The 15,298-nt window shown below is 41.4% G+C and overlaps 1 protein-coding gene across 3 annotated transcripts in view; it reads left to right on the forward strand.

Annotated features, from left to right (window-relative positions):
• The window catches only part of LOC147029591 (inactive dipeptidyl peptidase 10-like), a 594,191-nt gene that overhangs the window by 471,288 nt on the left and 107,605 nt on the right, over positions 1-15,298 (forward strand). For all 3 annotated transcript variants that reach the window (XM_085872742.1, XM_085872743.1, XM_085872744.1), the window contains exon 11: positions 4,044-4,167. In XM_085872742.1, the coding sequence (XP_085728868.1) occupies positions 4,044-4,167 (124 nt within the window). The remainder of the gene's footprint in view (positions 1-4,043; positions 4,168-15,298) is intronic.

The raw sequence follows: 15,298 nt of genomic DNA on the forward strand, positions 1-15,298 counted from the left end.
TCCACTCGACAAACATCATGACACACCCTTGGAAATTTACAACCAAAGATGATCAGTAAACCCAGAGGTAGGGCCTGGCAGGGTCTGAGGGCAGTTTGGTTCCAGTTCCAGCAGGAGGCGACTGATCATTCGTTCTGCATGTCGATAGAGGAATGAACAAGAAACAGCTTGTTCGGCGAAATGCACCTCAGTAGCCCTCTCTCAAAGCTTGGCGCATCCAGCAGCACCGAGGAAAACACAAAACTCCTCTCTTTGGACCCCAGGGAGCAATTTTACCCACATCTATGGGCATTCTGCAGCTACTATTTAGCTGCTGATCATTTGCGCTTTTATCATCTCGGTTTTTTTTTAGCACTTTTTATCGTTTTCCGATCTTTTTATCGTCGTTTTTATCATTTCGTTTTTAGCATGAACTTCTTTCACGTGCCTTAACGGGTTTTTTCCACATCCTGTGGGGATGCTAATTGCCAGCTTTAGCAGCCTCAAGATCATGTATGACTTTGAAGGATTGAAGGAAAGTTTAACAGAGGATTGAAGGGTCCAATTAAAATCTGTCTGGACATGCTTCGACAATTGTAATCTTGGTATACAAACACCATACTCCTATGCTACACATTTACTCATGAAATAACTACACTAAGTTACTCCCTTTAATACATATCACATCCACTCAACATTATGCTACCATTTTCAACTTTGCACAATTAGTGGTTTGGGAAGAGATGCAAAACTGACATACAGACATTGGAACTTTTTATATAGACTCGCAGGGGTATCCGGCATTGCCAAGCAACACCGGGACCATGCTCCCACCCACCTTTTCCTCCTCCCATCCCACCCTTTCCCATGCCTGCTTCCTTCCTCCTCCCACCCCACCCCTTCCTCCTCCCACCCCAGTCCCTCCAGACTCCCACCCCACCCTTTCCTCCTCCCACCCCGTCCCTCCAGACTCCCACCCCACATCTTCCCTGCGTTCTCCCACCCCACCCCTTCCCCTCCATTAGTTACTAAGTGTCGTTGCTTGTGTTCAGTTTCAAATTTCTTGCAGAGCTCTCACCAAGTGGTTTAAGAACTCAAGCAAGCACTCCATTCGAAACCGTTGATAATGAACGGATTGCTTGGCAAGCACTAGCGAGCTGCTTGGTAACTGAACACACCACTGGACATCTTAACAGCATATAGTACACACAAAACACCTACAAATGGACAATTTTTCAAGTAAAAATTTAAAATATTAATCATGAGTATTTTTGTTGGAATGAAAATGTATCTTATTCAGTTTTCATTGTGTTGCTTTCAGTTTTAAAATGCACATAAACTCAGAGGTGATGTTAAGTGCGCAAAAGTGCACATGTAAATTTCATTTAACTTTTAAGTGTATGTGTACATAACTTCTTTGAAGTGTACATGTACATCATAAATATCTCAAGAATTTCCCCGGCAGCCTCCAGGCAAAGTAATCACGGACACAGGTATTTCACGACCAAGCCAAAGTTAATGTTTATTTACTTCACATAATATGTGAATTACATGTCCATCAGTTTGTTTATAAGCTTTGAAAAGTCGGGTGAAAACCAAAAGTTTTTTTTTTTAATTAAAGACCACTATTTTCTTTCCTCTGCATTTTGAGAATGTTCCTTCATTGGGTGGTGTATATTAGCCCGCTGCTGCGATCGATGCAAGCAAAACGTGCATTCCCTAGTTTGAGTTGTAATCAAGATGTACCTTTGTTTCTTCAAAACGGTACCTTTATTCAATGAAAGAAGACGTGTTGTTCCGTCTTCAAATGTACATCAGAGGCCTTTTAACAATCTGAGCTATGTGCAGCGAAAAATATGGCAATGATTTCTGGGTAGATGGAGGGAAATGCGTGGCCTGACTAATGGGCGGTGATTGTGACGCTGGGGGAGAGAGAAGAAAACGTGGCCTGGTGAATGGGTGGGGTTTATGGCTCACCCACAGACACAAGCTCAGATATATATATATATATATATATATATATATATATATATATATATATATATATATATAATTTTATTTATATAATTATATATATATTTATATAATTATTTATATAAATATATATTTATATAATTATATATATTTATATAATTATTTATATATATATATATATATATATATATATATATATATATATATATATATATATATCTATATGATAATCAAATTTTGTTAAAAACACTGTCAATAGTTGCTAACAATGATTCAGGTCAGAAGAATCAAGGAGCTGCTCCTGTGCATTACGTATGGGTATCTAACTGTCCAGGCGAGATATTAATGAGATGTGCTGTGGATAAAAGCCTCATTGACCCTAATTTTCCTTTCACTTTCCCCACATGAAATCCAATGCTTTGGGATATCATTCCCTCCAAAGAACATACGGTAGACGTGTGTTTGGAACTTCAGTATTGAGGTGTGATTAATTCCCTGAAAAGCAACAGATTATAGCAAACTGGTCCATTTTAAGTATTTGGTTTGAAGCAGCAGAAAAACATTTGTTCCTGTCTTTTCTCTAAAAATACCATTTCATCATTCACACTTTAAATTTTTCATCAGAATCAATTTAAGGAAGAATAGAAGCATCATGGTTCCTTTTATGTTGTGCAACTACCTCCCATTTTCCCCGTACAAAGTTTCAATCCCTTACACATCTGCCTGTATACTCCAACACTTCTTTTTTCCCATGCCCTCCTCTCAACACTTCCTTGGACAGCTTAGAGGTATGTGCACTCGCCATGCAACTGTATAACCTGGGTTCAAATGCCGACCAAGCGAGAAACTGTCACTCTTGTATTTCACATGCAGGACGACACATCAATGTGTGCAGAAGGACCCATCTGCCAGTTTGGTTGTTCGTGAATATTAAAAACCCTCAGTGTATTTTGCAAATAACCGGTGAGTTAGCGCCGGCACTGTGAACAAATTCCAAATTCCTGTCTTGATCGACTGACTGCTGGGAGGGAAGGCAACGGAAAACAACGCAGTACAGTCTTTGCCACGGAGACTGCCTGAGCAGCACCAATGTTCTACAAAGAGTACGATAGATTGATGATCACAATGATCCTCTACTCTTCCCTTGATTTTATCAATTTTATTATGTTCGTTTAATCCCCCTCCCTCCACCCACTCTCCATAACTTTTCAAGTACACGATGTATGCACGTGACCCCTAATGTGTAAGATTTGAGTGAATGATCAAAATGAATTGATAGATTTTTCATACCATTCTAACATATTTATTAAATTGATTAAATATGCATGAATGGATGACCATGTGTTGACTCTTTTCACAAAGTCAAAAACATTTGCAGAATGCAACAGAAGCTGAATTTCATGACATTTCTATTTTTGTACTTTGAAAAATCACTCTTCCCATTAATTTTACATTGAAACAATTGCTTGGAAACTAAACTTTAGTTCCAAGATTTTGATCTCGTATTATATCGTGAACCCAAATGGTTATTTTGGGTGTTGTATTGTTCTCTCGTAATTCCGTTTTATAATGTTTTACACGGATTTCATTGCATAGGTAGTCAAGAAACTGTTCAAACTATTGCAGAGATGTTACAGTAATTAATACACCAACGCACATTCCCATGTTTTATTTCCTCGTTTATACTTAGGTGATTCTCAAACATCTGCAAATCATTGAGGTTTTACAAGAGCAGTTTACTTTTCACTGTGTGTACTGTCATGCATGTAAGCAGTGACTGAACCAGGATATAAGAGTCTGAAGTAAAATATCTCCACTGATGTGCATCGTTAACATGAAATGGAGATGCATTTTGTCATTGTTCGATTTTTGAAGAGCCTCCACCATAACCGCTCCCTTCACCCCCTATGCCCGATGCATAATAGCTTTCTGACAGTGTCTGGTAATGAGGAGCAGTGATGTTACTGTGATGACGATAAAAAATATTGTTCATTAACCTTTTCATGGTAATCTTGTGAAGACTTTTCGTTCAACAAATACAACGTTTATTTTGAACATGCACTCAATTTTATGATGTTACGAACCTGCAGGGAGTATTACCTGCTTGCAATAACGTGGCTGGACAATAGCTCGCTGGCGGCAACATGGCTCAACCGTCCCCAGAACCTCTCACTGCTGTCTGTTTGCTCCACTGCAACTGGGAACTGCATAGAAGTGAGTTTTTGTTTTGTAATGCCACTGAAAATCTGATTGGTTTATCCACGCTTTTCTGGAGAGGTCATGTGCTGCCAAAGCAGTTTTAGATATAAGATTCATTGTGTCGTTCTTCACCAGCAGTAGTCAGGGAAGGATTTTGGAAATTGACAAGAGTACTGATGCTCAATGGCCTACTCTTTTTACAAACTCTTAATGGGTTATTTAATATCCTCATGCATTGTTCCAGGGTGAGAAAGCTGGTTTCATTGCCCCCACTAAGAAGATGCAACACCCTGCCTGAGACACTTCTTGACAACACTTTGTCTCTCTGGTCTCATTCCTCTACGTCAAAGCTACGAGTATTCCATTTTTGGAATCACACCCAGATTGGACAAGTCAAATGCAACAAAATTATCTTTTAGCCATCCAGTCAGTCCAAGAAAGGTCTAAAAGAGGCAGAACCAGAAAGAAATTCGAAGAAAATTGAGAACAGGAAAAGTTTGTTTTATCCATGATTCTTGTGTCACATTAGATCGATGCAGAGACACCTCATTCTTTTGCAACCCCCTTTTCCCCAAACGAGGCGAGTGATTAAAAAAAAAAAACCACATGCATCACAAAACTCATCTCGCGAAGGATGTACACCGTATTATTTGTCGAACCATTTACATATCACGGTCATTGTTGGAAAAATAACCATAAATCATTGCCTTTCACTGTTCATGGAAACCTTTCGAACCGGTCTGAAAATGTGCTCTAATGAAGTAAAATTGATTGTCGTGGTATTAAATTCATCTGTGTAAGTGCATAATCAAATAATTATCGTTTACTCTCAAAAAATATTTGCATGCATCAGCATACACATCAATAATTATTAGTGACATTGATTTTGCTTACTTGCACTGAAATAAATAGTCAGTGTCTTCTTAAGCTTATGAGTATATTTTGTTGGTGGAGCACACTTTGCGGAGCCATACCCTGAGTGTTTTCTATAGTTATGCATGCAGTTGAATAACAAAACAAAAACTGTTTTGGTACAATCCAATGGGGAGTTATAATTGCTGGCAATTTGTACTCATAAATCTCAGTGTGGGTGTCAGTGTGTTTCTCCTCCATAACTCCAAAACCATGAAACCTAGCAGCCTGAAACTTTTTATGCATAATAAGGGAACTCCAAGGAAGTGCATGAGTGAGAATTAGGTGTTTGGGTTCATTAAAACACCTCTACGGAAGATAATTAACGGCCTTATTTAATTATATCCTTCATCAGGTGATCCTCAGCCACTTCACTCTGTATGGGTCTCAAGGCATTTCCTGGGTTACCTCGCTGGGGTCTGAAGCCATCATGCTTTTTGAGCTGCTCAACCACGCCAAGACTTGGAACAGGCCACAATGATTTCTTAACGATAAAGTTTTTTTTTTTCACTTTCCCCACTCATATTATCGAATTCCTGGTCATCAGAGCTACAAATCGCTGGGTACATTTCAATGCTTATCAACGCCCAGAGACACCAGCGGTCGTGGCTTTATTTCATTTCCGCCATGTCATAACCTCAAGAATCTCTTAAACTAAGAAGAATTATAACATTTGAGCTCCAGATTTTAACCTCGCAGCAGTTCTGACACCAAAAAAGGTGTTCATTTGTCCAATTCGCACATGGGTATGTCCGGATGCATTGTTTTATCGCTGGCAATTGGTAATTGCTTGCCAAGCCAGGCGTTCTATTAGAGTGCTTGTTTGAGTGCTTATGCCACTTCCCGAGTGACCTGCAGTCGATAGTGGCATAGTTCATGTCCCGATCGGGATGTACAGTCGACAGTTACTACAAGGTAAAGGTGCATATACAGCGCACATATACATGGTACAAATGGGTAGATTTGTATCTGTCGGGACTCTCAGCGAGTGTGTGGGCACGCCATGCCTGTACAGGCGCCGTGGTGGCAAAGTTTCATCCCGTATCTTGTGGAGGTTTTATCACGTTTTTCTTTTGTCCTCACGACTGTTTCTAAAGCATTTGGTTATCGAGTTCGCTTCACAAAGGTTTTATGTTTCCCTTTGTGAGTTTCGATGCAAAATATATTTGATAATAACACCTGATTTCTGAGCCGTTTGCCGTATTCATGCTTTTTCTAAATTACCAAGCCAAATTGTTTTTCCACCCATCACACGCAGCTTTATATTGATTATATTAATTAATGTTTGTGCACCTCTCCCTGAAACGTCTATATAAATGCAACACTTTTTTCGGTTAAAGCTACTCAAAGCTTTTGTGTTGTGTCCATTACATCCTGTAGTCGACAACCACACTGACTCCAACCTCCCTATAATGACAGCAAGTGCTTATCTGCCGTTAGGGATTTCATAATCGTATTGTCGCAGGTTCGTTGGATGTCATATGCAGATATAGACACCAAGAGTAGTGGTCATACAGAAGCCTTAGGCCATTTATTCATTCCCAAAGAAGCTCCGTAAAAGCTCCGTGAAACTGTAAAGGAATAATATTGTTTTGTGAAACCAATACTTCAGAAATGCATTACAGTTCCACTGTGTGGTGTTTGTGTAGTTTTGTGTGGCATTTGTGTACTGGTGTGTTACGTAATTAATAAGAGACATAATTAGAACTGCCACTTTATAACTGCTGGCAGTGATGTCCGGTTTAGCCATTTCAGAGGTAGGTTTTTAAAGGTTTTCTTTTTTATTTTAAAAAGAACAATATGGCTGCCGAATCACGAAACCGATGATATCAAAATATTTTTTGTGGACCATTTTATCCTGAGATGACCCTCAAAACTTTTCATACTGATCGGATGTTGCATTCTACATCGGCAATTATGATGTCATAAAAATCTCACTCATTCCCCATAAGGAGTACTTGCTATGTGCCAAGTTTAAATTTTCCCCTTGGTGCGGTTTCAGAGATACAGAGGTCCAAAGTTTTTCCCCTTTTCCAACATGGCTGCCACACCATGTGACCTATAATGTCATCATTATCATTAACACATTCTGCATGAGTCGTTGCACCAATGGTGAAAATTCCATCTCAATCTAACAAGCGATTGCGGAGAAAAACGCGAAAGTTGTGTGTGGACAAACAAACAACAAACAAACGGATCCAAATGCAATGCCCTCTCCTTCAGGCCCAGTCACACCTTGACGTTTTAGCCAGCAATGACAACGTATCAAAATGTATGTAAAACGCTAGCTTACGCTGAAGTTTTGATGTTTTTTTTAAAGATTCGGACGTATTCATAACGAGTTGGTCGTATGCATAACATATTAGTAAGGGACACAGAACGTTTCATTGTCTTATAGATAACTTATACCAACGAATGCTTAGCCTGTTGTCGGCGTTCACAACCTATGCCCAATGATAGTCTAACTTATGCATAGCGTACTGCACGTATCGCCGACGATCACGTGGCGTAGCCTATTAAAAGGCTGCCGCACAATGATTCAAATCATAACCGCCGGACAAATGGAAGTGTCAATATCGCAGTCACACCTTGGCGATCTTGCCAGCGTATGTCGACCTCTGAAAAATGCATCTAAAACGCTGGCGCACGGCGAATACGGTATGGGTAAGTTTGGTGTTCGTGAATAAAACGCTAAAGTACGCTATCATACGTCGTAGTAAGTGGAGTACGTCTTGAAATTTAAAACGTGTTAAAATTTTTACTACGTACTTGCCGTATGCCTCACACGTTCCGCATGCGATGGGAATAAGTTGTACGCACGATATGCGATCGTTCGCACATGTCGACAAAAGTTACTTGTAAGTTACTCATAAGTCGAAACACGTCAATGTAATGGTTAGCGTCAGTGTTCCAGACACTCTGTTTTTTTTTTTTGTTTTTTTTTTTTCTTCGGCATGACGGTGATGTTGACACTTCGATTTCCAGTGCGGTTATAATATAATTTAATTAAAAGGCTGCCGCTCAACGATTTAAATCATAACCGCACTCGAAATCGAAGTGTCAACATCACCGTCATACCGAAGAAAAAAAAAAAAAAGAAAAAAAAACCAGAGAGTCTGGAACACTGACGCTAACCATTACCTCGACGTGTTTCGACTTATGATTAACTTACAAGTAACGTGTGTCGAGGTGTGTCAACGATTGCGTAACGTGCCTACAACACGTTACTCTTGGGTTAGAAATAAGTTTCGGGTACACTAAACATTACCGCGACGTGTTTCGACTTATGATTAACTTACAAGTAACGTGTGTCGACGTGTGTCAACGATTGCATAACGTGCCTACAACTTATGGCCAGCGTAGCGGAACGTGAGTCATACGCTGGCATAAGTCGTAAAATTTCGAGCATGCTAAAATTTGAGGACAACCGCAAAGTACAACGATGAAAGCCAGCGTACTACGACGTATGGCAGTGTTTTTCAGCGTGCTCTCAATGTTTCCAAAACTTACACATAACGTATTCGACGTGTGCCAGCGTTTTAGAGAATTTTTTCAAAAATCGGCATAAGCTGGCTAAAACGTCAAGGTGTGACTGGGCCTTTCGGCGAGGGTAATAAATCAAATGAACCGAAAACAAACCTCAAATGGCTTTGAAATATGTTATGCAAATGGCACAAATGTACGTGATGTGACGTGCAATGTGGTTGCATAAAAACACGTACATAATACATTCCAATCTTTCTTGCTACATATAGAGATATACTGACCAGTTTAATCCTCCTTGATGAGTAGCGCTTGTATCTAGATAAAATATAGATTGGGCATGGTCACACCGATGGCCTCGTGGCTCAATATTAGCCTCGCAGCACAGTATAAGCTTTACAACGAGATGTAAACTTTGTAGGTATGAACCTTGCAGCAAAGTATAAGCTTTACAACAAGATGTAAGCTTCGCAGAGTGATGTACACTTGCAGCAGCTGTAAGCTTCGCAGAGAGCCCAAGCTTCGCAGAATGCATCTGCAGCCATTCTGAGCTGCGCCCAGAACCTTCGCTCCAAGCTTTGCCCAAAACATTAATGGAATTGTAAATCTTTACGAACCAACAAAAGTCATGACTGACATTACACTGCCGATTCCCCAAAAATTGCTGATATTGGCCGTGTGTGTGTGTGTGTGTGTGTGTGTGTGTGTGTGTGTGTGTGTGTGTGTGTGTGTGTGTGTGTGTGTGTTTTGTTCATAAAGCATTACATATTCTCTCTGCTGACTCCCCTACCCCCACTCCTCTCTCTCTTTGTCCCATCCTTGCTTTACCCCCTGCAATACAGTGCAGCACTCTTCTCCCACACCTCCCTCACTCCTCTCTCTCTCTCTCTCTCTCTCTCTCTGTGTCTCTCTCTCTCTCTCTCTCTCTCTCTCTCTCTCTCTCTCTCTCTGTCTCTGTCTCTGTCTCTGTCTCTGTCTCTGTCTCTGTCTCTGTCTCAAGATGGAACAGGCTGGTGGTTATGTGTGAACGATGGTTATCGCTATACGTGTCTGGACGGTGATTATATCCGGGTGGGGTTTGTCTCTAGACATGTCTGGATGGCATTTATCGCTGGATAGCTTGGCTCCGGACGTGTCCGGCTGGTGTTTGTCTCTGAACGTGTCCGGGCACTGCCTATATCCAGATGGGATTTGTCTCCAGATGCGTCCGGGTGGTGTTTGTCTCCGGACACATTCTGGCAGTGTTTATCTCCTGACACGTCTCGGCGGTGTTTGTCTCCATACCCATATGGGCGGTATTTGTCTCTCGGCGGTGTTTGTCTCCGGATGCGTCCGAACAGTGTTTGTCTCCACACATGTCCGGGCGGTGTTTGCCTCTGGAAGCGTTGGGGCGATGTTTGTCTCCAGATGCATCTGGGCGGTGTTTTTCTCTGGGTGGTATTTGTAGTGTGACCAGTAGAAAATGTATTTCAGACATTATTTTTTTTCCATCTTCACTGTTATTCTCTGCAGAATCATTTTGATGAGACGGTATGAATTGTAATTGACGCTCTACCGCACGTCTGCCTTCCCTTCCCCCACACCCCTCCTCACTCCCCCTCCCTCCTCGCTCCCCTCCCTCTCTCTTCCCCCCTCTATCTCCTCACTCTCTCACCCTCTCTCTCTCTCTCCCACCCCTTTCCCTCTCCCCCCTCTTTTTTACACCCTCTCAGTAGTCCCATCAGGCAATCAATGGGTGGTATTGGCTAGTTTATACTACAAGAGAGATGTGTGTGTGTGTGTGTGTGTGTGTGTGCGTGTGTGTGCGTGTGTGTGCGTGTGTGTGCGTGTGTGTGCGTGTGTGTGCGTGTGCGTGTGTTTAGTCAGTTTTTCTCAGAGATAGCCAAACTGGTCTTCACCAAACCTTCACAAGTTAATTTCAGAAGTTGAGTGCTGGGGAGTGTTCTTTGCCAAAAAAGTTTGAAAATTTTGGATTTTTGAAAGTTGAATTTTTGGGGGGGGATTTTATGTCAAATCACTCTTTTGTGCCGAAGCCTTTGTAGCTTTGTGAAAGGTAATATTAAATGATCCCCAATCCCATTCCTCAGTGGGTGGAGGGAAATGTTTTTAGACCCCCTACAAAAAAAAGAAAAAGAACAAAGTTTAATTTCTTCAAAATGCCAACAGGATTAGAACAGCACCAGACAATGCCGGGTATCCCTGCCACTAATTAATGTTGGTCGATTCGGGGAGCAGCACTTGTGAGCAACATTTGAGTGTCAAACTGTCCAGGCAAGATACAGTAGTGAGAAGATATATCATACACATATCACGTATATTATTTACCATGCCGAGAGAAAGTCTACACCCCATTTCAAAATTTTCATCTTTTGTTGCCTAATAGCCTGCAATTAAATTGCATTTGACCGCACTTTTTCCACCTTCATTTACACATCGTTGTTGCTGGAGTTTGTCAGGGGTGTGTATTGTCCCCCTCCCCCCCCCCCCCAGACTCCTCAACACTTGCATGGACTGGATTTTGGGAAGATCTCAGCGAGATCAAGCTGCGGTGCATTGCTTGGGAATGTCAAGATCTCTGACCTTGATTTTGCAGATGATGCAGTCATCCTTGCAGAAACACTGGATGTTCTTGTAGGGGCCCTCGAGGCACAGAATGAGGAATCTTAGCTGCTGGGAATACAAGTTTCTTTGGTCAAAACGAATATCCAGGCTTTCATTGACATCTTGGATGCTGCCATCTTGTCTGTACCTGTTTGTGGTGAGGATGTTGAGGTCATGGAGAGATTCAATTACCTTGGCAGTGCTATTCATGTCTCTGCAGTTTGTGAGCCGGAGATCAATAGACATCTGGGTTGGGCCTGGGGAGTCTTGGCTTAATTGGATCATGGGGAGTGGCACTGTCGGTACCTATGCAGGAGGATGAAAGTATGAGTCTTCATGTCCTTGGTGCTTCCAGTGTTGCTCTATGGATGTGAGACTTGAACTCTGATAAAGGATCTGAGATGAAGACTAAACTCTTTCAGTACCAGGTTTCTTCGAAGAATCCTTTGCTATCACTGGTCAGACTTTGTGTCCAACGAGCGATTGCCGAGAGAGACGCAAATGAGGTTTGTTACCTGTATAGTCCATGAGCATCAGCTGCGGCTGTTTGCACATGTGGCTCAATTTCCTGATGCTGATCCTGTTCAGCAGATTCTCTCAGTGAGGGATCCTCGTGACTGGAGAAGACCAATGGAACGACCGTGTGACTCATAGTTGCAGCAGGTTTATTGGCATCTCCAAGGAGATGGGGATGGGCCAGGCATCAACCTGGGGGATGGCCAGATGGAGGCCCCTGGAGTATCAACAGAACCGGGATGCAGCGAAGCGCTGCTCCGATGCATGTTCCCATTTCTAACCGAATCTATTGTACAGGTCAGATGCGTAGTGCTTGGGATATTGTTGTCACATGCACACAGTGACCAGTCTTTGCCATAAAGACATGTAGCTCTTTAAAAGTTGCCATTGGCTTCTTGGTGACCAATCTGATCAGTCTCCTCCTTGCTTTGTCATCCAGTTTGGAGGGACAGTCTGATCTAGACAGGGTCTTGGTGGTACCATACGTCTTCCACCTCGAAATGATTGTCTTGACTGTGCTCCAAGGAATATCAAGGCCTTTGAAATATTTTTATACACATCCTCTGATCTGTGCCTTTCCACAATGTTATCCTTTTTTTGAAAGCTCCTTGGTGCTCATGGGTGTCTGTTATGAAATGCATGACCCAGCAGAGGAAACCTACAGGAACAGCTGATTATATTCTGAATTAATCAGAATCACTACAATTTAACACAAGAGGCCAATTAACTTGCTGTGTGATTTTTGAGGTGATTTGTTACACCTGAGCGAAGTTACAATTGGTATTATATAGGGGGTGGACACTTATCCAAACACGGGATCGCAGCATTGTATTTTTAATTAATTTTCTGACATTTGTAGAATTTGTTTTTCACTTGTGTGTTATGATGTGTCAATAAAGGTGGAAAGTCTCATTTCATGCAAGTTAATTCTTGGGTATGAGGCGACAAAAAGTGAAAAATTTGAAAGAGGGTCTAGACTTTCTATAGAGAGAGAGAGAGAGAGAGAGAGAGAGAGAGAGAGAGAGAGAGAGTGAGAGAGTGAGAGAGAGAGAGAGAGAGAGAGAGAGAGTGTGTGTGTGTGTGTGTGTGTGTGTGTGTGTGTGTGTGTGTGTGTGTATATGCATAAACAGTATCTATATGTATATGTTTTTCATTTTATACACACATGAAATCCAGTGCTTTGGGATGTTATTCCTGACAAACAGCAGATATTTCTTCTCTGGGTCAAAGTTCCATTCCATGAAGATGAATCTTCTTTCAGACAACAAAGTTAAATTGTACGAACTTTTACAAATTCGTATTGACAATTTGAAGTGATCCAATTTGTTGGTTTGCACGCGTACTGCCAGAAAAATCAATTGGATGAGTTCGTCTGCCAAACTCGGTAAAATTTGAGTTGATTATCCTGCCTCATGAGGAAGATATTTCCCACCCACCCCCTCCCCAAATCAGAGCTTTCAGTTTCAGCTTTCAAAATGAACTGCGTTTTAAAATAACCTCATTTAATGTTTGTATGCAATGGCATCCCGTTGTCTTTTCCAAGACACCATAGTTACCATTTCCATGACCTCATCATGGACAAATAGTCTGGTCTCTCAATATATGAGGACAAGCTTGAGAGATTGACACAAAACCTTCAAAATTGGAGCACATGCCCATGTAAAATGTTTTAACAAAGTTACATGATGATTTGATGGAAATGCGGCCGGTGTTCCAAAAAGTGTTTTCTGAAGTGATGGGTTGCAGGGTGTTTTACGCATCTGGAATAACCGGCCTCAAACTCGCTTTGCTCGTCTTCGGCCAAACAATTTAAAGGATTGCTGTAAATGAAGTGAACTGCACAATACCCAATATTCAACTTTATTGAAAATGTAAACCTCAAAATAGTTCCTTTACCTTAATTAAGAACCTTAATTTTTAAGCAATTGACCGATCGCCCGACTGACCGGATTATCAGCTGGACACCGTTCTTCCTTGGGATTTTGATTCTTTTAGCCCAGAACCTTTCCAAACGGTGGATACACAACCCCAACCACATGTGGTCCAAATCAGAAGACAACCTTCTTTAATAGATCCACATCCACAACCTCAGTTGCTTTTAGGATAAAATGTCACAGCACACACACATGATTGTGATTGTGCATCCACATGAACCGTGATTATACTGTCACGGATCGGGGGTTTGAGGCCTTCCACGGGGGGGGGGGGAACTTGGGTCCCCCCAAATGCTTGGTTCTGAGGCTGTGTGGCACAGATAACTCAGCATACGAGCAGGTTGCGTGGCAACCACGAACACCGATTTGCATGGACAATCCAGGCAGGGTTACACTACTTCGCATGATACATTACCTGTGGATGGCCGGCTAATTAGTGTCACGTGCCCTCAGCGCACACTCGTATTACTGCCGAGCATTATAGTGAGTGTGCGCTGGCTAACAAAGCAAATTATTGGGGTACAACTTCCCTTCTAACTCTACTTGTGCACTGTGTTGGACCAATAAAGGAAATGACAACCGAGACAGATTGGAAATAACAACAAACGATTATCTATTACAAACACACAAGCAAGCAATCATTTACAAGCAAGTATTTATAAGCAAGAAAGCAAAAAGGTACATAAGTGCAGATTTAACCATAACACATTCTTATTCAATCTTACTTAAAGGTCCCATGACACTCAAAGTACTGAAAATATATATATATATATATATATATATATATATATATATATATATATATATATATATATATATATATATATCCGATAGGAGTTTTTCATCGTGATTTCTGATCTGACAATATTTTTTCACAATACTCTTTCTGTAAAATGTAAAATTAAAAAAACAAACCTCTTAGGGAATGCCCCTAAAAATTCTGCCGAAATCTACTGAACGACGCGTAACCCACATGACATCATCTCCAGAACAACAAAGGCTGCATGTAAATTACTCGGGTTGGTGGTCTACGTGGTTGTATTGGCTTCCTGTGTGTTTCCACATTCGATTGATCGACTCAAACGCTTTGTTCATTTCTGCTTTTAAAAAATCAAACATTTGGTTTTGAATAATGGATGACATGGACTTTGATTTGTCTGGTTGCGACAGTGAGTGTGAGAGAAATGAAGGATTCTGGTCTGAATGAGATGGAGAATTGTCGGATAACGTAGTCACGGGAGGTGAAGTTCAGGCAGCTGGAAATGGAATATGGCCTTACCAGTTCGAGCCCGAAGCAGGCCAAGCAGAGGAAACTGGCGATGAAATTCCCGGAGTTCATGATGATCGGGAGGACATCGAAGGAAGACTTGGCAATAACAACTGGTTAGACTAAATCCTATTCGTAATTCAATAATGTAAATTCTACTTGCATACTGCTCGATATCAGAAATATTTTAGTGAGGTGACGTGACCAGCGCAGCGCAGTGGGCATGTTGCACCGCGGTTAATGAATCACAAGCAAGGCCAGCCCATGTCATCGGCCGTATCTCTCCACGCATAAAACGAAACAATCTCACTGTCCGGATACGATGAAAACTTGTGTGCAGAACACACCTTGCGACACAATTGTCTGGAGTGGTCCGATAAAACTGACGTTCTGTTGCATTTTTATTTATTTTATTCCTACTGTCATCATGTCG

The sequence above is a fragment of the Eptatretus burgeri genome, chromosome 3, assembly GCF_056783735.1.
Source record: "Eptatretus burgeri isolate ZD-2024b chromosome 3, Ebu_testis_v1, whole genome shotgun sequence".
Classification (NCBI taxonomy): Eukaryota; Metazoa; Chordata; class Myxini; order Myxiniformes; family Myxinidae; genus Eptatretus; species Eptatretus burgeri.